This window comes from Rhinatrema bivittatum, chromosome 7, assembly GCF_901001135.1.
Source record: "Rhinatrema bivittatum chromosome 7, aRhiBiv1.1, whole genome shotgun sequence".
Lineage (NCBI taxonomy): Eukaryota > Metazoa > Chordata > Amphibia > Gymnophiona > Rhinatrematidae > Rhinatrema > Rhinatrema bivittatum.
This window is the reverse complement of record NC_042621.1, coordinates 67,096,152-67,123,324: the sequence shown is the minus strand read 5'-3', so window position 1 is coordinate 67,123,324 and position 27,173 is coordinate 67,096,152. Positions and strand designations below refer to the sequence as shown.

The following is a 27,173-nucleotide window of genomic DNA, read 5'->3' as shown; positions in this document are numbered from 1 at the left end:
ACTTAGAACTTGTGGCACACAGAGCCATGGATGTGGCAGGGGTCGTGGTCAGCTCAACCTTAGTTCTTCCAGTGGACATTTACAGGAATCAACACCACACACTCTAATTCCATTCCTACAGATCTCAGACTGGAACCCTGCCTCCCAACTTTCAGGAAAAGACTTAAGACTTGGTTATTCAAGCAAGCTTTCCCAGTCACAATCTAAAGACATAATCCAAGGACATAATCCATTAACCATGCCATTTGTACATAGTATTTAACTTAATTTGTATATTGTCTAACCATTTATTCTTTCCTTTCTCTTCCTTCTTCTCCAAGTTCTGCGACCCTTGTTAATTGTAACTATCTCCTTCGGTCACCACAGTTTTGAGTTTGATGTTTATTAATGCACCCCCGTTTCATGTAAACCAGCAAGATATGTGCTCATGATTGCCGGTATATAAAAACCTTAAATAAATAAATAAAAAAATAAAATAATTGGAAGAAATGGCACAATTTGGCATAAAGATGCACCAAACACAGGTAGACACAGGGTTCAAGACAACAGACAACAATAAATCACATCATGAACACAGAGTTCAAGACAACAGACAACAGTTTATTCCATTGCAAACGCAATGAAGATCTGGAACTCTGCGCTATCTGAGATAAATAAATTGCTCTCCGAGAATTTCCTAGCACTCAATACTAACAAAACAGAGCTACTCATTCTTTCCCCTCCTAACAACCCTTCACGCAGTCTCTCCCCCACACCCTCACTACCCAGTTGCCCTCCCACCCTACTAGTCCGCAACCTTGGCATTATGATAGATAACCAATTTAACCTCAAAAAATTCATTTCAGCCACCATAAAAAGCGGATTCTTCAAACTCCACACCTTGAAGAGAATCAAACCTCTTCTACATACCTCTGACTTCCGCACAGTTCTGCAAGCTATGATCCTGTCCAAACTTGATTATTGCAACGCTATCCTCCTAGGCCTACCAAAAAGTACTCTACAACCTCTACAGTTATTACAAAATGCCGCGGCACGCATTCTTACCAACACTCACCATCATGACCACATCACTCCCGTCCTTCAATCATTACATTGGCTCCCCGTAACCTCCAGGATAGTATATAAAGTACTCACGCTCATACACAAAGCCATTCATAACCATGACATGCAATGGTTCCCAGAACACCTCCTGCTTCACACTCCGACAAGACCCACAAGAACGCATCACCTGGCCAAACTCCAAATACCCTCTCCTAAGCTCATGAAGCATACCACCTTTAGAGAGCGATCCTTCATCATAGCAGGAACCGCCCACTGGAATAAAATGCCTTCCCAATTACGCCAGGAACCTTGCCACAAAAAATTCAAGCACAATCTTAAAACATGGCTGTTCAAACTAGCTTACCCTGACTAACGAACTGACTCTCCCCAAAGATGCGACATGACCGCCCAACTGACCCTCGCCCTTTCTATTTTCTCTCCCTAACCCCCACCCACTGTGGGTATACTCCTCTTCTTCCCCTTCACTTTATTACTTTCCCCTGCTAATTATCCTGATTGCTTTGTTTAACTCACTTGTTAAAACTAACATGTACATATGTATATAATTCTCGTATTATCATCCCCTGCCTTTGTTAACCCTCTCCCTGTTAATGTTATTATTGTAAAGCGTGTTGCTAAGTTATGTTACATTGTGAACCGAGGTGATGTTTTGCAAACGTGCCTCGGTATATAAAAAACCCTTAAATAAATAAATAAATAAACAGACAACCTGGAATTACAAAATTTGTCACCTGTTCTTCACCTGTGGAAGCTTTCACATGTTTTATAACACCAGAAATGTTCAATCTTAGTCCTGGAAACCAATCGAGAAGCTAGTCATCAGTTCACTGAATGGAATAACAGTAATCCTGACCAAAGAAAGTACTGGAATAATGTTGACAGCAACGAGATAAAGGCTTTTGTGGGTCTATTTCTCCTGGCAGGACTGCATAAATCACATCATGAACCAGCTGCATCACTGTGGTCAGAAAAGGAAGGGAGACCTGTCTTTACTGCAACTATATCCCAAAACAGATTCAACAATATCCTGAAACACATATAATTTGACAATAGTGCAACTCGTGCTGATAGATGAGCCACTGAAAAATTGGCTCCATTCTGTGATTTCTGGTTGCTGTTTCTAGCACAACTGCTGATATTCTGTATCCCAGTCACAGATCTGTGTGTGGATGAACAGTTGGTGGCCTTCCGAGGGAGGTGTGGATCTGCCAATACATACCTTCCAAACAGGCTAAAAATGGCATCAAAATATGGTGGTACTGTGATGCAGAAACGAGTTATCCTTTGAAAAGTGAGGTTTATCTGGGACATCAAACAAGTGAACAACGTGCTGTGGGACAGGGCGCTCGTGTTGTCAAGGAGCTAGTTGCTCCATGGCATGGAAGTGGTAGGAATGTAATGGCTGACAATTTCTTTACATCTGATCAGCTGGCTGAAGATCTCCTGATGAATGGCTTGACATATTTAGGCACGATTCGATCAAATAGACCTGAAATTCCAAATGAAATGAAAGCAGCCTACAACAGGGAAGAACACGATTCAAAGGATAAACTGACCTTAGTGTCATATGTACCCAAGCAGAATAAATCTGTTCTTGTACTGTCAAGTATTCACCATGATGAAATTGTAGAGGGTGATAAAAAGAAAGTCACAAATCATCCTTCATTATAATGCCACAAAGAGTGGTATAGATAATCTGGACCATTTGTGTACATTGTTCACATCAAGAACAATGTACACAAATTGGCCTGTTGTACCGTTTGGCAATTGTGTTGATGCTGGTGCTGTTGCTGCTTTTATCATATGGATGGCAAAGTTTCCAGAATGGAAACTGTCTGAAGGAAAGTGAAGGCGGAAAATATTTCTTTTAGAACTTGGGCATCAACTAGTTATGCCCCAAATCAGGCATAGATCCAGTACACAGACACTTCAGGAACCAATCCAGTTAGCCATGAAGATGGTAGGAGTTGAACTTGCAGTTCCACAAATTGACCACAAGGACATTGCAAAAGGAAAAAGAAAGATGTGCACTGTGTCCAAGAGAGGTTGATAAGAAAGTTTGTCAGATATGCAGCTCTTGCAGAAAGCCCGTCTGTTACCACAGTACACAAAAAGCCTGTTGTGACGAATGCATCTAAACCTACAGTAGATTTATTTAGATTTTTATATTTCGCTTTTCGCACTTTTTTTTTCAGCACTTCATAGCAGATTACATTCAGGTACTGTAGGTATTTCTCTATCCCCAGAGGGCTTACAATCTAAGTTTGTACCTGAGGCAATGGAGGGAAAAGTGACTTGCCCAAGGTCACAAGGAGCGACAGCGGGACTTGAACCTGGGTCTCTGAGTTCGTAGCCCACTAATCTATCCACTAGTTTAGAAACATTCACAAACACTGAGCAACACTAGTTTTTTTATTGTATTTCGTCTTCAAAATGCAATGCAAAATTTCATGTCTAAGTCAATTCTATTCGTTTCATTTATAATTTGTGAATAAGAAATGAACAGATTTCTCTTAAGTCATGTTAATAATATTAAGAAAAATTGGTGAAAATTTTCTTTTTGTTTTCCATATTGAAATAAATAATAAGGCATGTTCAATGACAATGATTTTAAAGGTCAATCAACAAAACTGCATGGGGTGCATTTGGACCCCAGTTGGTAAGATTGTGACGTAAAATATGTTGGTAGGGTGAAGGTTAAGAGCCTCTGCTGGTATCTCATGTTGCTGTGGGACTAATCTGGATTTGAGCATCGGATAGTGGTGACTTTTTCCTGGTACACACTGATTGGGAACACTGTCCTAAGTGGAGCCAAGCCGAATGTTTTAGAAAGTATGCAAATGAGCATGAGGTGTCTGTGATTATTCCTCTTTCTTGCCCCTATTTCATGCTGACATTACGGCCATTCTAAGCTCAGTGCAGGTTGCTGGCCTTTCTCTATTGAGGACACATGTCAACCGAACACCAGAAAAGGGATAGTCAGGTTCATGTATACTTTAATGATGCTGATAATGCATTCTGTAATTAGCAGCCAAGTGAGCCTGAAATGCTGTGTTACATGCTCGTTATTATCATATTTGCTATGATTTGGCCACCTGTGCAGCCCTCTGCTTAAGCTCTGAACAGCACATTTTCTTAACTTATACAAAACGGTGAACAGATTATTATAACCACAGGAACTTAAGCTATTTTACAAACAAATCTTTGCGTCAATTCGATGGCTCAGTGAGAGTGCTTTGCGCTGTCATGCAGAAGACCCTGGGTTCAGTTTCTGAGCCTGGGCTCTGCTTATCGTGCTAGTCATGGCTGAGGATGCTGCAGGGTCAGCACTGAGAGCCCTTAGGGGGAGGGCGTCTTGGCCTTTGTGTAACAGCAATATCCATCGGCTACACTGAGGATGCCCATGCCCTGGGTTCCAGAAGGGGCCATGGTCACGGTCCCTACCCAAGGACTGCAACTGCGATGTGTGGGCAAGATAGGAGGAGAGGATTAAAAATGTCCTGATAGCTATAGATGGTCCCATTATGTTTTCGTTCCTGTAGAGGCCCAAAAGGAGCAGGAGGAAAACACCAATGCGCAGTTTCCTCTTTCAAAGAAAAAAATTCTTATACCAGGCAGGCACATTCAGTTTAATGTTTTTCAGAAAAATTAAGGTAGCAGTAAATCATTAATAGAAAAAAACCCAACATGTTAATTTACTATCTTAAATACGTGTATCTGAGCCAATAATATTAACATCACGTGTTGTTAGTCCAATCAAAACTAACTAAATTACCCTTTGAAAATAATCTGAATTATAAAATTGTGACCAGACTGTTCTGTAAACCAGAAAGGTTCTTTCTGTGATTCAACCAAGTTGCTTGTGTGACTGTAAACACCAATTCACTAATGGGCCGATTCAGTAAAGTCCGCGGGAGAGCGGACGAAAGGCCACTCGCCGATGCCGCAATTCAGTACGTAAATTAGGTGGTGCGGTAGAAACGGGCAAAAGGAGGCGCTAGGGACACTAGTGCGCCCTAGCGCCTCCTTTTGACCTAGAGCGGTGGCTGCCAGCGGGTTTGACAGCCGATGCTGGTTCTCGAGCCTGCTGACAGCCACGGGCTCGGAAACCGGACGCTGGCAAAATTGAGTGTCCAGTTTTCAGCCCGACAGCCGCCGGCTCATTTTACATTTTTTTTTTACTTTTTTTTACTCTTCGGGACCTCCAACTTAATATCGCCATGATATTAAGTTGGAGGGTGCACAGAAAAGCAGTTTTTACTGCTTTTCTGTGCACTTTCCCGGTGCCGGCAGAAACTAGCGCCTACCTTTGGGTAGGCGCTAATTTCTTAAAGTAAAATGTGTGGCTTGGCTGCACATTTTACTTTCTGTGTCGCGCGGGCATACCTAATAGGGACATCAACATGCATTTGCATGTTGAGGGCGCTATTAGGTGCCGCGGGTTGGACGCGCGTTTTCCGCCCCTTACTGAATAAGGGGTAAGGGAAAACGCGCATCCAAGGGCAGGTTAACAAAGCTAATTCAAGCTTTCCCTCTGTGGGTAAAATAACTCACATTTAACTCAAAAGTTTCTCATCTGCTGGAGTATTCATTCCCATTCTTGGAATAAAGCAATATAAAAGTACTCAACAACTGTGTACCGAAACTATAAAGAGCATGCACTATAATCAGAGCCAGGGCGGATTAGGGCCAACTGATACCCCAAGCACAGTGGTGCCCTCGGACCTTCCATTGCTTAACTGACAATAAGTGCTGAAGGTGAAATAGATTAAAAATTACATTTTCTTCCAGGCCAGACCCTACAACTATATTAAATATAAACTTTTTTTTTTAATTTTGATTTAACACTAAACAGCAGTAAGCAATATAAATAAATTATTTACTTATAACTAGGGGACAACAGAAAAAAATATGAAAATTTTCAGCACTGTGGTGTCCCCTTCCCTTGGTGCCCTATGCACATGGTTGCTTAATGGAGCAGAGCAAGACACTAAAAACCAAAAAATAAATTCCTATCGATTAAAGATGCTGTTATCAATATACAGTAGGGGTTAGTGATAATACAAAATACCTAGGCACCCATTTACTGCTCAGGAAAAGTCATTAAAATACTAACCAAACAACACAAACAGCATGCCCACATATTACTCACTGGTATCCAAAATGATTTCTTTTCATCGTCCTGCCCTAGTGTACTCACCCAAAAGTTTTGCAATGACATAAAGGGCCTGGCCCCAGGGGAAAAGCTTCCCATCTCGTCCAGAGTTGCTAGGAAACCGCTTCTGGCTATCTGGGTTCTTTTTTTCAGCTTCGACAAAATCAGCTGGCACATAATAGTATTTGGGTACCACAGGGTATCCTATATATAAAAAAACAAAACAAAACCATCAGCTAACAGCACAAAAGCCCTAGCGTGGCACACACTGTACAGATTTACTTCCACAGCTTCTGATCAGTATAATGCAGAGATGAAAATCACTGCCACACGACACAAAACAGAAGAAATATTCAGAGCAGCCTGCAGGATTCAGAGCACAAAGCTAAATACTGCTGCAGCTAGTCTTTTGAATTTTGTCTGAAATTTCAAACATGCGGCTGGGGACTCAAAAAGCAGGTCACTGAATACTCGCCTGTGAGTCACCAAGGGATGCACCGTTAGGAAAGCCAAAAGAAAGACAGGCCTGATTTTCTTTTCTAACTTAAGGAACGCTGTCAGCTCTATTACTAGAAATCAGAGGAGTTTTTAGCTTTACAAACAGCAAAACTACAGTACAAAATTGAAGAAAATATTGTAGAGATATCCCTCTCTAAAAAGTCCCCTTCTTATACCATTTAAAATTCAAAACAGTGAGTCTTTTAACAAACTCCAATTCACAATAAATATATTTATAAAAAATAAATAAATTCTGAAGCACGCAGAATGAACAATTTGAAAGCCACATGTTTATTGTTTTATTTTTAATTCCATTCCCTGCTAGTGATTTATTTAAAAATTGCTGGAAGGAAGATGACCAGAAACAGCCCTGCCATATGCAAAGGCTATTTCCCTGCAGAAGAACCCAAAGCGGTACAAACTAATGAACATATTTCTAGAAAATAGTCTCATAAGATTTTTTTTTCCCCTAGAGTATTCTTTTTGCATGCATCAAGGATAGCATAAAAGAAAGAATATTTGCATGTGCATTATATGAAAATGGCAAGCCTTGCTGAAAACTCAGAAATCAAACATGGATGGGAGTGAGGTTTCAACATATTCCGCTTCATTCATACTGCATAGACAGAATAGGTATTGTACATGAAGCTATTCTTCCAGGTCACCTCCTTGATGATCAAGCTGTAAGAGGATTTCACTTATTCATGAAATGAGCCCTAAAATTGGTTCCAACTGAAAATAGTTTAAGAATTCCTAAATGACTGCTCAAAATGAAAAATGTGAAAACACTGGTCATAGATTGATTAGAAAACTAGTATTTTTGGAAAATTGAGTATAGAGATGCAGGCACATTTCTAATTGTGACAGAATATTCCCTTTTTCTTATGAGCAAATGAAAAGCCTTTTATGTTACTCCATCTGGAAGAGAATGTTGTAGCACATCACTCCCTTTCCATGACATGGATTTGTCCTGCATGTTCCATATTCTGGGCCACCTGCATCACTGTTCAGAGAGTAAATTCATACATAGAACAAGGCTCTCTCTGATTTTCTTGAAATCAGCAAGGGGTGTGTGTGAGTGGGGTAATGCTAGTGGAGTAATTATATTTAATAGAAAAATGTAATGGGGTGGCATATTTCGTTTCTGGTCATGAGGCCATGAAATGGAAGCTACAGGCTTGCAGGGGCTGCTCAGAGCTTTGAATGTCTCATCCAGCACAAATTAAGGCCTAGATTCATCATTTTGCTATGAATATAGCAAAAAACAAAAAGGGCAAAGTTAGGATAATTAGCGGCCTGTCACACTGCATAGTTAATTACTGTATGCAGCATTGCGGCATCGCGCACAGCGCTATTTTTTCTTGTAGTTATATATATATAGGCTTCTTGCATGTGCCTCTTTGAAGGTGTGTCAGGCATTGGTGAGAGTGGAAGTTGGTGTTAGTTGGAGTTTAGAGGCATATTTTCAGATTAGCTGAGTGAGTTGTCCTGTTTTCTGTTGCCTTCTGTTTACCATTACCTTTGTCTTTTGTCTTCTTTGTTGGAGTGAAAGTGTTTGTTTGTTATTGCAGTTTGTCTGTCTTTGTGTTGAGGCGTGGTGGTGAGTGGAGGAGTGAGGAGGTGAGTAGAGGAGTGAGGAGGTGAGTAGAGGAGTGCGGAGGTGTGTAGAGAATGGAGCATGACAAGTGTGGGGAGAGAGGAGAGTTGTGAGGAGAGGAGGGGGAGGAGAAGGGCAGGAGTGCCAGGGGAAGGGGGAGTAGGAGTAGGGATAGGAATACAGATAGGCAGGAGGAAAGGGATAGGAGGATGCGGGGAGGGGGAAGGGGAAAGGCAGGCAAGAAAAGAGAGAGGAGAATAGCAGGCTAGGAATAGTCAGAGAGGGCAGAGGGGAAAGGAGGAAAATAGGGGAGAGGGGAGTGGGATGGAGAGTGAGGAAAGGGAGGACACCTCTCCAGAAGAGGAAGTGGAACCTCCTTCAGGCAGCTGGGCAGCACCACACCCTCATCTCAGGGCCATAAAGTTCAGCACGCAGAACGATATGGACATTGTAGGGGTGCTGCAAAATTATCCAAAGCAGCCAAGGGCTAGATCTAGCAGAACATAGCACAGTCCATCACCAGACGCAGCAGAGTGGCAAGAAGCTTAGAGCAGATCACACACAGGTACCACGATATAAAGGCCCAGCTAAAAGCAGCCCGAAACAAGTACCAACAGAGGAGGAGCCCCTTGTCCCATCATCCTGACCAAGATGGAGGAGCAACTCGTTGAAAGGCTGGGACCAGATGTTTTCGAGGGCATGGCTGAGAGGCTGAACACCATGCGAGCCACTGCAGTTAAGTTGACCTCACCCCTAAATGGGCACGCTGCAATGGGTGTACACATTTGGCATAAGATGCTCACAATGCAAAGAAGCAAAGTGCACCTCTGATGCCAAATGAAAAAAGGATACTTGCTGCCATTGGTACTTATGTCTTCTGGTTTGTTTCCACAGCTCTTGCTCACGAAGCTGCCGGTCTCAGCCAGGAGGCTCCAGAGACCAGCAGGGATGTGTTACGGTTTTGAGATGTTGGAGTGGATTCTTGGGTACAGCTTGATGGTACTGCCCACGGGTGGCAGCAGTGAGTCTGTAGGTAGTCCAGAGGTCCTCAGGAGAGGAGTCCAGTTCCACGTTCATGTGGCAGCGCAGAGTGGAAGAGAGAGCCCGGATGTAGACTCCCAGCGCTGAAGCTGTAGATAACACAAGCTGAGAAGTTAAGTTACTCACTGTAGTAGATAGCTGTATTGATGATATCCTGGTAGGCAGAAGTAGTAGAGCTGTAGGCACCAAGGTAGGGAGAGCAGGCCCTCGAGGAGCGAGCACCCGGTATCCCAGATAGGTACCTAAAAGAAAGCACAAGGGCCCCCCGAGGAGCGGGTACCCAGGTTAGAGTTGACCCCAAAGGGTAGACAGCTTCCAGCGGCTGCTGGGAGCGGCAGAGCAGCTTAGACCGGTACGAGACTAGTCCTTGCTAACTCGATTTTTTAGCAAACGAAGGGAAGGCTAAATACCTGGATGGCGTGATGTCACTCAGAGGGGACGCCCCCGAGGTTCCCGCCATGACATGGATAAAGACATGGGTGGCGTGCGCACCCTAGGAGGCCCTCAGGAAATCCATGGCGAACACAGTCGCCATTGCTGTTCCGGGGACGCCGGAGAGAGCGGCATGAAGATGCGGCAGCAGCCATCTTCCCAAGGCTTGAGGGGAGAGAATGAAGAAAGGTGAGGCACAGAGGTCAAAGCCGTCTGAGACCGACGGACGCAACAGGATGCTCCAGGGACCAGTCGCGCATCACCACCTTTCCATGCGCCCTTCCTCATGGATGCTCAGACCCAGTTCAGCGAGGAGGAGGAAGAGCAGAAACAGCCACAGGCTCCAGACCCATTGGTAATGCTGAAACTGCTGATTTCACCAAACCCACTTGCTGATGTCTCCCTTAACCTCTCAGGATTCATGGAGGAAATGAGCCTTGGAGTGGGAGCCTCCACAAACAGCAGAACTGCGATCCAGCACACCACAGTGCCAGCCGGAACCACCATGCCCTTGGCAGGAGGAAGCCACAAGCTTGCAGATACCCATATTGCAGCCACAAATCCCGGCACGAGCACCGGCAGTACCACCAACATCCCTGCAAACTACAGAGGAGGTGATGCTGGAGCATCAGCACCAGCTGCAAACAATGCATGTCGGAAAGTTCAGGCACATACGGGCAGAGCTATGGGACCTCAGGAAGTCTGTAAACAGGCAGAACCACATCCTCCAACAGCAAACAGCTGCAAACACGCAGAACATTACCACACTGGTTGCTGCCATGAGCAACATGACCAATGTTCTGACCCAGACCCTGCAAAGGATGCCAGAGCAGCCCTTAAAGTCCTCTGCTGCATTAGTAGACTCCACATCCCGCAACAGTCCTTGTGAGGTCAGATGCCAGAGGGGTAGGCCCCTCAAAACCACGATTCCCCCCCCCCCCCAAAGTGGCAAGCCACGACATGGCAAGGGGAGATGAAGAGCTGAATCACCTGGCTAAGGCTGAACAACATTTGGAAAACAAGCCTGGCCCGACCTCTGTACAGAGTTGTTGTGCTGTCTAGATGGAAGAAGCTGCTGGGCCAGTCCTCACTACAGAGTTGCTATGCCATCTAAATGGAAGAAGCCAGTTGGGCCCATCCTCACTATAGAGTTGCTGTGCCAGCACACAGAGCAGATGTCAACCACTGTCATCCAGCAGCCTAACTAAGGTCTCCTCGATGCTCTGCCCATATTTCAGTCTTCTTGAAGTTGCCTGCACTCTCTGTCCACCTGCTGCCTCTTCTCATCACGTCTTATCTCCTGTGCCTGATACTGGTGTCTCATCTCATCTCAGCTCCTGCTGCCTCCATGCAGCTGGGTCTCCTCCTGGCCCTTCTGCCTCCATGCTCCTGGGTCTTCCTCTTGGCCCTCCTGCCTCCATGCTGCTGGGTCTTCCTTTTGGCCCTTCTGCCTCCATGCTGCTGGGTCTTCACATGTCGATGCTATACTCTCTAGTGCTGGTCCTGCTGCCTCCATGCTGGTTTGTTCTTGGTCCTGCTGCCTCCACACTGAACTTTGCTGCTGTTCCCTTCAGTGCACTCTTTCAACATGGGCTGTCTGGGGCCTTGGGCTTACAGCACATAGTAGTGCCGCTGTTACCTCTAACATTACAGCAGTACTGTAGCTATTAGGGTGCCACTTTCGCTTTCTATGTTCTTAGTTGTAATCATGATTGTGTGTAAAGGATAAGATACTAAGCCTGTATATGTAATGATGCCATTTCTAAGTATGTATGTGCAGGTGTACACAGAATGTGCAGTTCATTAAATTTACAATGCTTTGTGCTATTTGCTATCTTGTCTTTGCAGAATGTGATTACCTAAGACAGTGCACTACATGTCTTTGCTAATAAAGTGGTGACAGTTTTGAAAAAGAAAATTCCAGGTTGTCACCTTTCATTGTGTGGTTTTAGTGCTAATGGTTCAGTAGGTACAAGGTTTGCCCTTCACATACCCTGGCACATTCAAACTCAGCACTTATCTAGCAGGCTAAGGAAGAGAGCCAGAGGTAAAAGAGGCAGCTCATTACTGGGGTCCTTCACTACAGCCTCTTGTTGCCTTCTTCACACACCATACTGTTAGGTCACTCCTGCTTACAGGGACCTATACACGACAGGGACAGCAGCTTCCTGCCCAACACAGATTATTGTGTATGTGTGGAGCTTGTGTGGTGTTAAGGGGACGTTAGAGTCATCATTACACAACACTTGGTATTTGGCCCTCGTATTTGTATTATGACAGAAAGGATATGTGAAAGCAAACATTTGCAGCTTTCACAGTAAACCTAATCGGCTGTGTACTTGCCGAGTGTTGTGACACATTGTCCACTACTGTGTGACAAGCAGGGAGGAGGAGTGAGGGAGTTGTCTTTTCTCCACAATGTCCACGGGCATAGAGGGCTGTTGCTGCTGCTACAGAGGAGCGGGCACACTTCCAAAGACTGGCTGGCAGCCCTGTACTGGCCTGGCTTGGGTGTCCATATAATACGTGTAAGGTAAGGATGACCTTATGGCTAGCATCCAGTTCCCGAAGGCGGCCCACTGCAGGGATGGCAGTCAGTCAGTGGAAGTGTGCCCACTGCCGTGCTGCAGCAGCCCTCTACAGCCTCAGCTCTTCACTTGTGGACATTGTAGAGAAAAGACTTGTCACACAGCAGCTGACTCTCTGGGACAACACTCAGGAAGTACACAGCAGAGGGAGGAAGGGAAAGTTAGGTCAGTGTACACCTAAAGTGCTATGGAAACCCTGTCCCCTAGATTCTGCAGCAGATATAGGTGCACCGCCTCTCTGTATGCACAGGAAAGGTACTGACTTTCATAGGGCAGAAGGAAGGTAGCCCTACCCTGGCAGCATATACAGAGCGAGTGTGAAAAGATGTGGGCTGAGGTGCCAATCTCTGTGTCAAGCGTGCATATGATCAACGGAGAGGAGACAAAGCAGACCAGTGACAGCAAAAAGGGACTCTCTAATAGGACTTCCGGGACATCTCTGGCTCCTGCCAAGCAAACCAACTCCCCCTTCCCCCCCCTCCCCCCGCAACACACACACACATACCCCTGACCAGGTATCTCAATATATGCTGCCTGTAAAGCAGCATGATGCAAACCACTCATCCGAATCAGGCCTACAGCGATAGCATAAGTACTAGGTGGTAAAGCATCATTGTCTTTGGGGGGTGTGCACCGTGGGTACAAAAGGCAAATGTAAAGAAAGACTGAATATTTGATGTGCGACGCTGCTGACCTGCACACCTCTGCCCCTCGGTGAACATTAGGTATAAACTGCGAGTGTACTTGGAGAAATATTAGAGAGTACAACGCGTGAGGCCATTCCTACCACAGCCCACACGCTGGCCTGTCGGAAGCACCCATTCTGAAGAGGGCTACCACTCAGTCATGATGTCCAAAAGCAGGGTGTGCTAAATTTAGGTACACACACACACACACACACCGCCTGCTGAGGGGTACGGATTGCCATGGCAAGGGAGGGACCTCTTAGTGCAACAGCACCCATACACCCAGCGACTGACGCAGGTAAACACAGCACGTCAGTCATGCACTCACACACTTATGTTTGAAGTACGGATGACCGGCTGCACTTCCTGCACCTACACATGTGCAATGCGCATATTCCTACTGTGTTTGTCATCTAACAACAGTGAGGTCTGTGCCTGCTTGTCACTAACTGCTAATGATGGAGTCTGCATCGTTTCTCCCCAAACATTATCCGTAGCTGGGAACATAAAACACATTTGTCAGAGGCATATATGACAACTACTTACTGTGATCTACTGACATGGACCCCTGAGGGGCTGGGATCACACTAAAAGCACATGAGCTCTGGGAGCAGTAAGCTTATACACATTCACTACTGTGTCTCATTAACTATGGAGGCAGCTTGTAGGCTCATTACCTCTTCAGACAACAGTTTCTGGAGCCATAATGCTATACACAGAGCAATTCATTGACAGTGTAGGAGTCCACTGCCCTGCTCATCACTAACAGTAGAAGTGACTAACACCACATGACGCACAGCCTAGAGAAGAGTTGTTCCTGATTCCCCAGAAGTTGTGACACACTTGTGGATCAGCTAGGGCCTGCAACCATGAAAGAATGGAAATATCTGCAAGCTGTCTGGCGCAGGATTACTCAGCCTATGTGCTTTAAGGGTGTGTTCATAGATCGCTGTAGGACTGTAAGATGTAGTAGGTAAAAGGTAAAGACCATGCATATGAGTACATACATATATGCAAACAGCTGCACATGACTACCTGTGACGCATAACGCACAAGGGCCTTGCAGCAACGTTGCATTTCCATATCTGAGTAAGGGTTTGTGTGACAGCACAGATGAATGCTGGAGGTTCAAACACACCTTGCCGTTGGTCTGTATGAAATGAACCTTGGCTCAGGAGAGATGTGGGTGCTGTAAGACTGCTTAGAAACCATACTGTGATGGTGCTAGGAAAATACAGGACACTATCTGATTCCCAATCCTGCCTTCACAGAGCCCCACGTGCACCCAGGTGTAGGCTCCATGAGAAGCAAATGCAACCTACATGACATCACGAAAGCCAAGGCCCTCACCTTCTGCACATTACCATTTATACATAGCATACCTAGGTGTAGTAGGGTGCAACTGTGTCAGGGTGCACGCCATCTCCAAGAGGAATGCTAGCTTGGAATGAGCTGTGTGCATTGTGGGAATGGCATCAGGTAGTACAGGAGCTTTCACCAAGGCTGTAATGGAAGGTGTGGTACTATAGTACTGTGATGTGTCCATTACTGTTGCCAACTGGCTCCAATTTTCTGGACATGTACAACCAGTCCTGGTTTGGAAGCCATTACATGCAGGCATTTAATCAGATTTCCCTGTAGGTTTTGCAAGCCTAAACAAAACTATCAAGACCTGCACGCATGGTAGAAAGACCAGGACTGGATCTACATAATTCTGTAAATCTGCATGCACTTGGGAATTGCTAATCTGCAGTGGCTCTTAAACTGGTGAGGCAGTGGTGTCAGCTCTGTGTGGGCATGGCCATCTGACAGTAAGCAGACCCAGTACACGGGTATCACTTCACATGCACAGGTTTTAGCACGTTGGATTGAGGGTGTGACATGGGAAACCTTTAACTGTCTACCAGAACCTTTCAGATGTGCCTTTTAAGCTTCAGAGATATTTGACATTTATAGAATTTCTAGAAATGTAGCTCTCCGTGCTCAAGGACCAGCTGGGATGGCATCATACTTGTGGATGTATGTCATGTACATGTGAGGGGGGTCGAACGGGGTCCACTAAGGAGGGCTGGCAAGCCACACTGCACTAGCTACGCCACAAAGTGTTTTGCCACATGTGCCTCTTTTACTGTCACTATCAGGAAGAACACATGGAGGCAGCCACATGTCTTTGATGTCATCATTACTTTCACAACAGCTTTTCAAGTACAATCTACTACTCCATTGTCAAGACAAATCCTGAGTAGGTATATGTGTTTTCTGTTACACAGTGACCCAAATAGCAAAGCAGTGAGAGAAAGAGGACAGCGAGGAGAGCAGCAGCTAACAGACTTCTGGCCTCCCTCCGCTGGAGGGGGAAGTAGTAGGTGAGGCCTATCAAGCAAAGTAGCGTTCAATAAGGTTTTGGCGAATCTGGCTGCCACTCAGCGTGACGTCCTGGACTCGTGCGGGGAGACATGGGGGATCCCGATACATCTCCATTGGTACTCCGTGGCGTACAGCAAGATTATGGAAGACGCAGTAGAGCAGCACGATATCAGCAACTCTGGAGCTCCACCCGTCTTGTCCAAACAGCGAAAGCGACTTTTGAGAACTCTGAAGGTGCGTTCGAAGACACAGCGGGTAGCACATTTATTTATTTATTTATTTTGTTTTATATACTGGCAACCGTTTGCACATCGTGCCGGTTTACAGATAACTTACAACCAAGGATATATAGGCCTCGTTGTACCTCGTCTCTACCGGCATATGGGGAATGGCTACGGGGGTGAGAAGCCAGGTCCTGCAACCATGCCCGGAATCTCCTGCGGCAATGATAGATTTAAGGCATCAAACATACCATCAATCATACCGATCAATTATTTCAAAATAGGCAGACATGTAACAGTAGTCTGGCTGTAAGGCAGCTGTACTGTGGGGCTCTCTGTGGGAATGGGAGTGCAGCTGTGTGCTCTATCTTTTAACAGGCGTGAGCAAAGAGAGGGAATCTATCCAGTCCTTGTTTAATCTTGGACTCCTGCTGTCTCTGGTCTAGCTTTCTTTAGTAATTATCATAATAATCATATAATAAATCTAAATTAGATTCATCAATTATAATTGAGATTTTCCATTTAGAACACCACCCTCAGGTTCTGAAGTGTTTGCAGACCTCTTCTTATTCACCATGTCTCCTATATATTTTCTATTCCTGTTGCTAATCCTCCCTAATCTTATTCCTTGCTGCAAACCACAACTACTATCAAGTTAACCCTCCCCTATCTCTAAATTCTCTCTCACCTTCCATTCCATCATCTGCACTGGCCACTGCTCTTGAAATTCTAAGTTTTCTTCCCCTCATCCTGTCTTTTCCACCATCCCTGACACCATCTCATTGCTGTCGCTATCAGCACAGCTCTGCCTATCATCTCCGTATTCTTCTGTTCCTTTTTTCTTTCAGCTAGAGGATATCAATCTCAATTCTGGCCCTTTAAGGCAATTTTCACTCCATCGTCCCATATCAAGCTGTAACCCCTCCAATCATCACTATTCCCCTTCCCCCTCTTCCTTTCTCATGCTCCCTGTGGAATGCACCTCCATCTCCAAGAAGCTTGCTTAATTCATGACCTTTTTACCTCTCGTTCTCTTCATCTCCTTGCCTTAACAGAGATCTGGCTTTCCCCTGAGGACACTGCTTCAGCTGCTGCTCTCTGTCATGGAGGTGATCCTTTCTCCCACATACCTCGCCTGATAGGCCATGGTGGTTGTGGTGGTGGACTGCTGCTCTCCCTCTCCTGCAGATTTCAACCCCTTCTCCCCCCTCAATCCCACTTTTTCTTCCTTTGAAGCCCATCCATCCGCCTATTCACTCCATTACCTCTCCGGCTAGCTGTCATCTATCGAGCCCCTTTTAAATCTCCCTCCTCCTTTCTCATTGACTTTGATTCTGGCTTTCCTTCTCCATTAACCCATCTTTCCCTTCCCTTATCATCCATGTTGATGACTCCCTCTAACTCTTATGCCTCAAAACTGCTTTTTTTAACTTCTTCATTTGATCCCGGACTCTGCCTTACCACCTCTACTCACCAGATTGGCCACTGCCTTGACCTAATCTCTGCTTCCAACTGCTGTCTCTCAGACTTTGCCACCTTAGTTCTTCCGATCTCAGATCATCACCTGATAACTTTCACCTTAAACCACCCTCCTCCATAGACTCGCCCAGTCACCACTTATACCTTTAGGAATTTCCAAGCTGTTGACCCTTGCATTTTTTCCACTGCTGTTTCATCTCTCCTTTCCTCCACAACTTTGTCTGAATGTTGATGTAGTTTCTTCTTACAATACTATACTCTCTTCAGCCTTAGGCGCTTTTGCCCCTCCTCTTACCTACACTGTAAGGCGCACTAAACCCTAGCCTTGGATCACCCCTACAATTCGTTATCACGCGTTCCTGCATCCGCTCTGCAGAACGTCTCTGGCTAAATCCAGTGCCCATGCAGACTTCATACACTTCAAATTCATGCTGACCACTTTCCAGTATGCTATTGCACTTGCCAAATAAGACTACTTTGTTCATCTGACAAACTCTCTTACATCCAACCCTCACTGTCTCTTTGCCACTCTCAATTCCCTGCTCAAAATTCCTTTGCCTCCCTTCTCCCCTTCTCTCTCTGCCCAGACTATGGCTGACTACTTCCATGACAAGATTCACAAAATTAGTTTTGAGTTCTCAACTATTTCACTTTACCTGCCTCTCCCCCACTTCTTTCCTCTACCTTTCCTTAGCTTCCGTCACTCTCTCCTCCCTTCCTGAAGTCACAGTGGGGTAAAACTGCTCGTCTTCTCTCTTCCAGAAAATTCACTACTTGTTCCTTTGAACCTGTCCCCACCCGATTCCTCAGCTCCATCTCCACTGCAGTCATCCCTTATATCTGTCACATCCTCAATCATCACTCTCCACTGCCGCTGTTCCTGCTACCTTCAAACGTGCTGTAATCATACATCTTAAAAAATCCTCAATGGATCCTATCTGTCCTGCCAACTATCATCCCATATCCCTTCTCCCTTTTGCTCAAAACTACTTGAATGTGCTTGTTCACCACCGCTATATTACATCTCAAGCCATTCTCGATCCACTCTACCCTCTACATTCAACTGAAACAGCCCTTGCCAAAGTTTTCAATGACCTGTTTATGGCTAAAGCCAAAGGTCTTTATTCTATCCTTAGCCTCCTTGACCTGTCTGCTGCTTTTGACACTGTTGATCACCATCTTCTCCTTGATACTCTGTCTTTGCTTGGATTTCGGGACTGATTTTAGTCTGTCTGTTTTTAATCTTGACTAAATTTATTTTCTTTTAACTAAGTCTCTTGTCCTGTATGTTTGTCTTATTAGATTGTAAGCTCTATTGAGCAGGGATTATCTTTTTGTATGTTTGTACAGCGCTGTGTATGTCATGTAGCGCTATAGAAATGTTAAGTAGTAGTAATCATACCATTGTAACTTGCAGATGTGAGTGGCTAACCCCAGCATCCAATAAGACTGTATAAGGTAACCTGTACTTTTGGTCAGCCTTAAAGACTGATTGGCGTAGCCTAAGTGCCTATCACATTGTTATGGGGCAGTATATGTGCAGATTAGCTGTAGCCAAAAGGAGTTCAGCTGTTCAGAAGTATGAAATCATGTGGGTATTGCAACAATTGCATGCCAGGCACTCGCAACCCAGCAAAAACTACTGGTGTGTAGTGGTCTGACAACCTTGAGGTAATATATAAGAGCTGTCATACCTGTGTTAGCTGCGAAAGCAGTACCTCATAGTGTGAATGCGAATGTCCATAGCAGTTCTGTAGTCTGTCCTCCTAAGAAACCCATTTGTGAGCCCACACACAGGAAATATGTCACGCCATGCACAGGACACTGCTTGTGGTAAAGGTGTGCGAGGTTATACAGAAACCGTTGGCAACAATTTTGAGGATGCCTCAGTAACGGCCCACATGTGATCATGCTGTACCGGCAGTGTGGACAGTTCAAGCTTGTGATTCACCAGTGAGATTGAAATAGCTCCCAAGGGGAGGATAGGAACGGGGACATTTTGCAAATGAAGATGTAGTGAATAGTGCGCATGCTCACACAGCAAGCTTTAGGGCCGGTGCATTGTTTGCAGTCAAAAAATTACCAGGCCTTTGAAGCATTAGGAGAAAAAGCCATGGCCTGGGTCAATGGCCTGCAGATGTAACTGAACAAGGGCCTTGCTATGGCACCTATCCTTTCCTTCCCTCCAGCCATCCCCTATTTGCGTGCCATTTGCACAAACACATAGGCAGAGATGTAATTGCAAAAGAAGCATGTGACTTACCCTGCATCCAACTGTCACCATACAGGCCCATCCTCAAAATTTTCAAAGAAGCCCAATTGCCTACGTATAAAGGAATTGTGCGTGGCTCCCAGAAACCTGGCAACCACATCCAGGATGTGCATTCAAGCATCGCAGACCACTTGCACGTTGATGAAGTGGAAGAGCCGTCTGTTGCGGTACGTCTCCAACCCTCTTACGGGGTGGGACGACGGCCACGTGAGTGTAGTTGATAGCTCCGAGAACATTGGGAAAGTGTGCAAAGGCATAAAACCCTCTCTTCAAGTCCATCAAGTCCTGCCTGTTGTGAGGAAATGCTAATTAGCAAGGAACGCGGTCAGTGACTGCTTTGATGACCTGGTTCAGATAGCGTGAAAAAGGGTTTTGGGACATTCTTCCCACGACTTCAATTGTAGTTTGGAAGGAGCCGCTTGCTGTGAAATGCAGGGTGGTCAAGAGTTTGGTGAGGCCAGGGATGGCATGGGACCTCTCGGTGACCAGATCCAGATCCCCTTTGATTTCTTCATATAATTCCAGGATAGCCCAAGAGCTGAGGTGATACCTGCTAACCACAAAGTCCTCTAGCATGCCCAACAAGAATGTTCGTGAAGGAAAGACACACTCCCTGTATCTCCTGCACCATGGCTGTCTGCATGCCGGCCGCTGGCCCGTGCCCTGAGCTTGCAGGACCCATGGCTCTGCCTGCGCCAATGCTACTGCCCTAGGAGGACTTTGATCAGGCCCTGGCTGTTCTTGAGATTGTTGTTGTTCTAGTTGTCGCCTGCGGTAAGCCTGCTGAGGCATCCAGAATGCCGCGACAATTACGCTTTCCACAAGCAATATGGCTTTAGAAAAGTAGCCCGGGTAAGAACAGGTGTTTTTATTGGGCCAGGAAGGCCTGGTAGATGTGTCCGTTATCATTCTAGTTTTTATAGCGTTCGATATTCGCCACAAAAACAGGCGCAATCTGCGATATCGGCTGCGATAAATACTTTTTTCACCATATCGCCAAAATGAGGCAAAAAAAACATCATTATTGAACAAGGCAGAAGTGAAAATCATGCTAATGCATGGATTTTTGAGCCTTTATCGAATTGAGGTAATTTCTAAGAGGACAGGCGCCACACCTATGCTCCAATTTCCCTGATGAGCTTTCGTAGAAATTATGACTGTGAATGGATGGATATAACTAGTCCCTAAATGCTTTTTTTTTTTTTTTTTTTTTTTAAATTTACACAAGAGTTGAAAAATGCCAATAAGAAAAGCTCAAAGTTGATTCAAGATAAATACAAAGGGGTGGATATTCAAAAGCCATTTAAGATGGAAAACTGAAATGACTTAGCCGGCTAGAATGCAGCCGAATATGTTGGGGGCAATTCCTGGGGCAGGCAGTAGATGTTCCGGGGAGGAGTGGAGTTAGCTGGCTAACTTTGGCCGTGTTGTAGACAGGTCTAAAATTAGCCGTATATTCCTATCTGGCTAACTTTTGAGATAAACCAAACAAAAACTCAAAGTGACCACCACTAAGGACAGCGATCCACTGAAGTCCAAATCAAATCAAAAGCAGAAAGACTGCTCTATCGCTGTATATGAAATATTTTTGAAATGGAATTACTAAGGAAATTTTCTTTATATCACCTTCATTTGTTACTTCGTGTACCTACACCCTGTGGATCTGCAGTTCATTAACTTGTGAACCAGCAAGCCTAAGACTGAATTCCATGCTCAGCATAGCCTGCTCCACTAATCTTGGAGTTAGGTGCCTTGCAAACGTATTCCCTGGCAGAACTCTGGCACGCTAAGGACTTCTTTACCCTGTTCTGGATTCTATTGCCCTGTCATTTGCTGACTGGGTTCCCAGGCTGCGCTTTTCAGAAGGAGTGTGACCTGCCAATGGCTAAGGGTGAAATAAACTGGCTTAATTAATCTTTCAGCTAGGCATTGTGTATTCATCAAGTGCAAGTTTACTTGGTGATAATGCATGAGTCAGCCTCATTTTTCATAACAGAGTTTTGCTCTGTAAAAACTTTAGAAACTTTAAAACAAAACAAAGAAAATGTACATACTGTATTAAACCTTGTATACTGAAATGCTGCTACATTAAAACTGATTGATAAGCTCACAAAAGTGTATGCAACTGCTCCCTTAAAACTAGTGAATTTGTATCATCAGATTATCAGTTACATTTTTTAATCACCTGTAGCCTATCTATCCTTCAGGACACAATATGCCAGGCAAGGTCTCACCAATGGCTTGGACAGGAACATGATCATCTTTTCCTTTTACTGGTTATATCTCTCCCTATGCAACGAAGCAGTCTTCTGGCTCTGGCCACCGATTTGCTACAGTTTTGCAATATTAGGATTATAAGATCTGATCTCTCTGAGATCTCTCTCATTTAGGCCACATAACTGTCTCATCCTCCATCATGCATGACTTCTTTTGCACTGAATCTTAGCTATTAAGCAGTTCACCGTGCCTCTGGCTTTCTTAGATCACTCCTCATTTTCATCTGCTTCAATAGGAATGTCCGCGATGTTGCAGATTTCAGTATCTGCAAAAACACAAATCTTTCCTACTAACCTCTTGGCAATATCACTTTTGAAAAAAAATTGAACAAAATCTGCATTGGGGCTCATCCCTAAGGTATTTTCAATGCTATTCCCTCTTTCCTTTGAGTGAACTCCTACTTACCACTACTCTCTGTTCTCTATAATGCAATCAATTTCTAACCCAGTCAATCACCTTGGGGGTCCAATGTTAATATTATTATAAACTTATTACCTGCTAGCTCCAAAGTTCACAGTGGGTTACAGTTTATATAAGAGCCTCCAGTGTAGGATAGTATTAAAAGCTTTAATAGAATAAAGATGCATCGCATCCACTGTCTACCTTGATCTAATTCTTTGATTGCCCAATCAAAGAAATTGATCAGATTAGTTTAGCATGATTTTCCTCTAATAAAACTATGCTGCCTTAAATCCTGCAACCCCTCTGTAATCAAGATTATCCATTGCCCTTTTCTTTAGTAGTGACTATTAATTTATCCACCAGTGAGTTCAAACTAACTAGTCTGTAGTTCATTTCTTCCTTATTTCTACTTTGGAAATAGGAATCCTCTGGAATCACTCCTGTTTCCAAAGAACGATTGAACAAAACTGTTACTGGACCTGCCAGGGCTCTCCTGAGATATCTTGGGATCTGTACCATCTGGCTCTATTGACTTAGCCAGTTTTGCTAGTTTCATGTTAACCTCTTCTGTAAATGGAGTGATATTTACCCCTTTACAATATGCATTCTTGTCACCCTCTCAGTGGTCCTTCTCCAATCAATTGTTTGTTGAACAAAAATATTAGTATTTCATTTATCACCCTCAACACTTTCCTCCATTTCACCTCTCAGATTTACAATTCCACCCCCTCGATTCTGTGCCCTTGCTTTATTGCTTTAGCTGTTTTGTTTCCAGTGCTTATGCCTTTGCTGTCCTGAGCTGTTTCCCTCAGCATTTCCAAATAGCCACTTGTCTTATTCTGAGATCTCTTGTATCTCTTGCATGCTAATCTTCATGTCCATATCTTCCCAGCCACCTATAGCTGCATTTGTCATAATCCTCACACAAGTGAGCCAGACATCTGAAGGACCAATTTTATGCATCTCAGTCAGCAAGTGTTAAGTGATATCACGGTGCTGCGGAACTCGAAGCATATCAAAAATGTTACATCATTCGTCTAGATTTTATTTTTTTTAATTTTCCTAACTTATCCTTAGTTTCTTTACTCTTATAACAGTCTGATAACCTCAAAGACCTTTTGGGCTCTCAGCTACACAAACTGTAGATCAAACGACCTTGAATACAGTATTAAAAATCAGCTTCTCCTACCCTATTTTCACAGAAAGCCATGCCAAACAAGAAGCTGTAACAAATGCAAGTAATGAAAAGTAATTTTGTAGCCCTCCTGTAGCTAGCACAAAGGAGGCATGAAAGATGAGAGCAGTGTGGGCATTCATTTTTATTTATGTCTGCACTATAGGAACCATGAGAGCAATACACTGATAATTCAAAGCCTCAACAGTAAACGGGAACGAGGAAAATGCACCTGGAGATGTTGTTTTCTGAACGGTTTAGTGAATTTAGACCCAAAGTGCTGGCCTCGCTTAAATTTTTGCCATCCTACCTAGCCCAGCCCAAACTCCTGCTACCTCTACTGTGTTTAAATTTCATCCTGTCCTACAGACTTTGGAGTCAATTGTCTTCCTGCTTGCATTTTACCACCCGTCTTCACTCAAACCTCATCTCCTTGCCCTGTACTTACACCAGGGGTGGCTCAAGGCAATCTGCTGCATGGATGAGATGGTAGCCCCCCCCCCACACACACACACAAACTCTCTCATACACACACACACACACACAAACCCTCTCATACACACCATCTAATACACAGGCATTCACTCTCACAGGGACAATCCTCTCGTTCTCTCAGACACATTTAAGCAGGGCCTCTTCGTCTTCTGCTGGCTCCGAGGGGGAAAGGCCGTCAAGCACGGCAGGGCCTCTTCATCTGCCGCCAGCTCGGAGGAAATGCCGGCGGCACTGCAGGGCCTCTTCTTCTGCCGCCAACTCTGTGGGGAAAGGGCGGCGGCATGGCAGGGCCTCGCTTTTGCTGGCGGGGAGCAGGAACCCCCCCACCGGCACGTTACTTCTGTGCGTCGCCGCAAGACCATGGCAATAGCAGCCCTCTCCCCCCTGTTAGCGCCCAGGGTGGTCCGCCCCCTCGCCCTCTCCTTCGTACAATTCTTGAAGGAGACCACAGCTGCACGGGGGTGTGGGGGGGGGAGGGGGGTTCTGCACGGGCCCTTTCTTGTTTTGGCGGCAGGGTGAGGCAAGCTGCTAGAGGAGTTTTTTTTTTTTGGGGGGGGGGGGGCAGTTTTTGCCACCTGAAGCGGCCGCCTCAACCTGCCTCATTATAGAACCGCCCCTGACCTAAGCTTGGGAGCTGTTAACATTATGATTTCCCTTAAATCCAAGGAAATTACCTGTGCATCTTTAATAGTAAATTCTGGGACCAAGGATAAGAGAAAAGTTAAAGAAAGAGCCTTGCATTAAAATTCATGTTTGTTCCCATAAAAAATTAAATCCTATTCTTTTACAGAAGCTAGGAAAGTTCTTTTTCTTTTTTTCAAACATTTCCCCGGGAGACCTACTTGTCAAGATAGTCTTTCAATTTCTGCATTGATCTCTTTCCTTTATAGTATTTACAGTGGTTTATTAAACTTTTATAAATTCCAGCAAAACTCTCATTGAAAGAAAATGAAATGCATTAGAACAAGGGCAGTTTTACCTTCAAATGCTTCGAAAAGCACTGGATCCAGAAGCTCTTGATATTCCTTTACTTGCTCTGCATTTCCTCTAAAAACTCCTAAAAATATAACCAAGCAATATTTCAGAATGTACATTTGATTAGATCGAACAGGCAGTATAAATATAAATTTATTTATTTATTTATTTATTTCCGATTTTTATATACCGGCATTCGAGACAGCAGTCACATCATGCTGGTTCACATAGAACATGGGTGCATAGTAAACATAGTGAACATAGTAAACATAACTATAACGATGGTGCTGAAAAGGCAGTTACATATAACAGGGTGATAAGAACTTGGCTGAGAAGGAAGAGAAAGGACAGGTTATTAATTCACACAGGTAAATGTAATGTAATATGTGAACTACTTCACTTGAATTAACTTAAGGCTTTGTGACAGCACATTATAGCATCATTCTCTGGGTGCGTGTGGAAAACAGTTATATTACTCTGTCATCACAAAACACGAACATTCTGATAAAGTTGGGAATATGAGTATTTTTGTTCATTGTTTCAAGCAGCATCAAAATGCTTGATGAAGTACAGAGGCTACAGGGAAAGAGCATTACAAGTTACTGAAAAGAGGGACACTGTATGCACACTAACATGAGCAACCCTAATCCTAAATCTAGGCACTTACAGTCTAAGTAAAAGCTTGGGAGCTGAAAGGAGCTCATTGCCTGTGTTAATTGGATCGGGATCTGAACTTTACATATAGGTCACCACAGCTAAGAACTAATCTGCCTTTATTGGAGGAGCTAAACTACAACAGGTACGTTTTTCTGGCTGAACTCAACTGAGGAGATCTTACTTTAAGGGGGATAATATTTTTATTAATTTTTTGTTCTTTTAATTTTTGAAAAAGGGATTTTTTTGCATTACTTTCTTTGTTTCATAGGCATTTTAGAAAGAAAGAGTAGAGAGGAAGGGGTTGCCTTGCTCTGGTGTCTTTTTCTTTCTGTCTTTGGATTTAGTAGTTCAAAGGGACAGCTTTTTCTTTGAACCTTGGGAGTTGAAAGGAGCTCATTGCCTGTGTTAACTGGATCAGGATCTCAGCTCTGCATATAGGTCCCCACAGCTAAGAACTAATCTACCTTTATTGGAGAAGCTAACCTACAACAGGTAAGTTTTTCTGGCTGAATTAAATTGTAGAGACCTTACTTGGAAGGGAATAATTTGTATTAATAACTTTCTGTTCTTTTCATTTTTGAAAAATATTTTTTGCATTGCTTTATTTTTTTTGTTTGTTTCTTAGGCATTTTTCTACTTGGCTTTAGAAAGGAAAAGTAGAAGGAAGGATCACCCTCACCCCCAACTCCCACCCACCCCTACCTTCTTTTCTGACTTTATAGACTAACCCACTAGTTGGCAGAGTATCACAAGGAAACAATTTAGATACATTTAATTACTATGGAATCAAGTAAATTTTCAGGAGGAGATTAATCAGTAAACCATAGATATTTCAGGTAATTAATTTTCAGGATAAAAGAGAAAAACAATGGTTAATACCAGAAAAAGGAGTGAGAGCAAGTTAATTAGTTCATTCTATGTTTTATGCAAATAGAATAAATTAAGTATATTTCTTGTGAGCTGATTAGTAGCATCATATTAGATCTTGTGGGAGCACTAACAGGAAAGGATCACCTTGCTGGTGGTTGAAGAAAAAAATCAGTAAGTACTGCATTGGGAAATTTTAGAACTTAAAAAGTTTTGGGGAGAAGTAAAGTATTGGGGCAAATTCTTTAGTGTGCTTGTGTGTCTGTATTAAATAGCTAGTCAGAAGGCAGGCAGAAGCCAGGAGTTTGGGTGTTTTGATGTCCCTCCTTCATTCTTTGATTTATAGATAGGAGACACTTTCACATAAAAAAAAATTAACCAGCCATTTAACTTAAAACACAGGATTTCCCCAGGCCTTATCAAGAGTTTAATAATTATCTTGTTGGTCACTACCAGATAAATAGCGAATACACTAATAAATTTAAAGGACTCAAATTGTATGCATCCCTACTCCCATAGCAACCTAAACTTAACTAGGAACTGAACACAATTAAGATGAAGGCAGCAATTCAGCAGCAAGAAGTCTTCCAGTCTTTTCCATCAATTGTCACATGTATGATTTTTTTTACCCGCCAGTGAGAGGCTGTAGGTGTGCTCCTAGTGCAAAAAGCTTGTCTCTCAGAGAATGAGTCCAATCTCTGGAGGCTAGAGTGGCAGACCTGGAGGAGCTGAGGCAGACAGAGAGGTATATAGATGAGACCTTCAGGGACATCGTAGCCAAGTCCCAACTCCAGTCTGGCAGCCATGGTGCTGCCTTGGAGGAGGCAAGTCTCCTGGTCAGAAAGCATCAACCTCGTGTGGCAGGAAATGATCATGTAGCATGGACTTGCTCTCCAGCTGATGCACTGTCCTCTTGCACTGAGGAAGT

The 27,173-nt window shown here is 44.1% G+C and overlaps 1 protein-coding gene across 3 annotated transcripts in view; it reads right to left on the bottom strand.

The window, feature by feature from the left end:
* PHKB (phosphorylase kinase regulatory subunit beta) overlaps window positions 1–27,173 on the bottom strand; it is a 601,073-nt gene that overhangs the window by 199,154 nt on the left and 374,746 nt on the right. For all 3 annotated transcript variants that reach the window (XM_029608470.1, XM_029608471.1, XM_029608473.1), the window contains 2 exons: window positions 24,726–24,803; window positions 6,263–6,421 (listed from right to left, as the gene is read on the bottom strand). In XM_029608470.1, coding sequence (XP_029464330.1) covers window positions 6,263–6,421; window positions 24,726–24,803 — 237 coding nt within the window. The remainder of the gene's footprint in view (window positions 1–6,262; window positions 6,422–24,725; window positions 24,804–27,173) is intronic.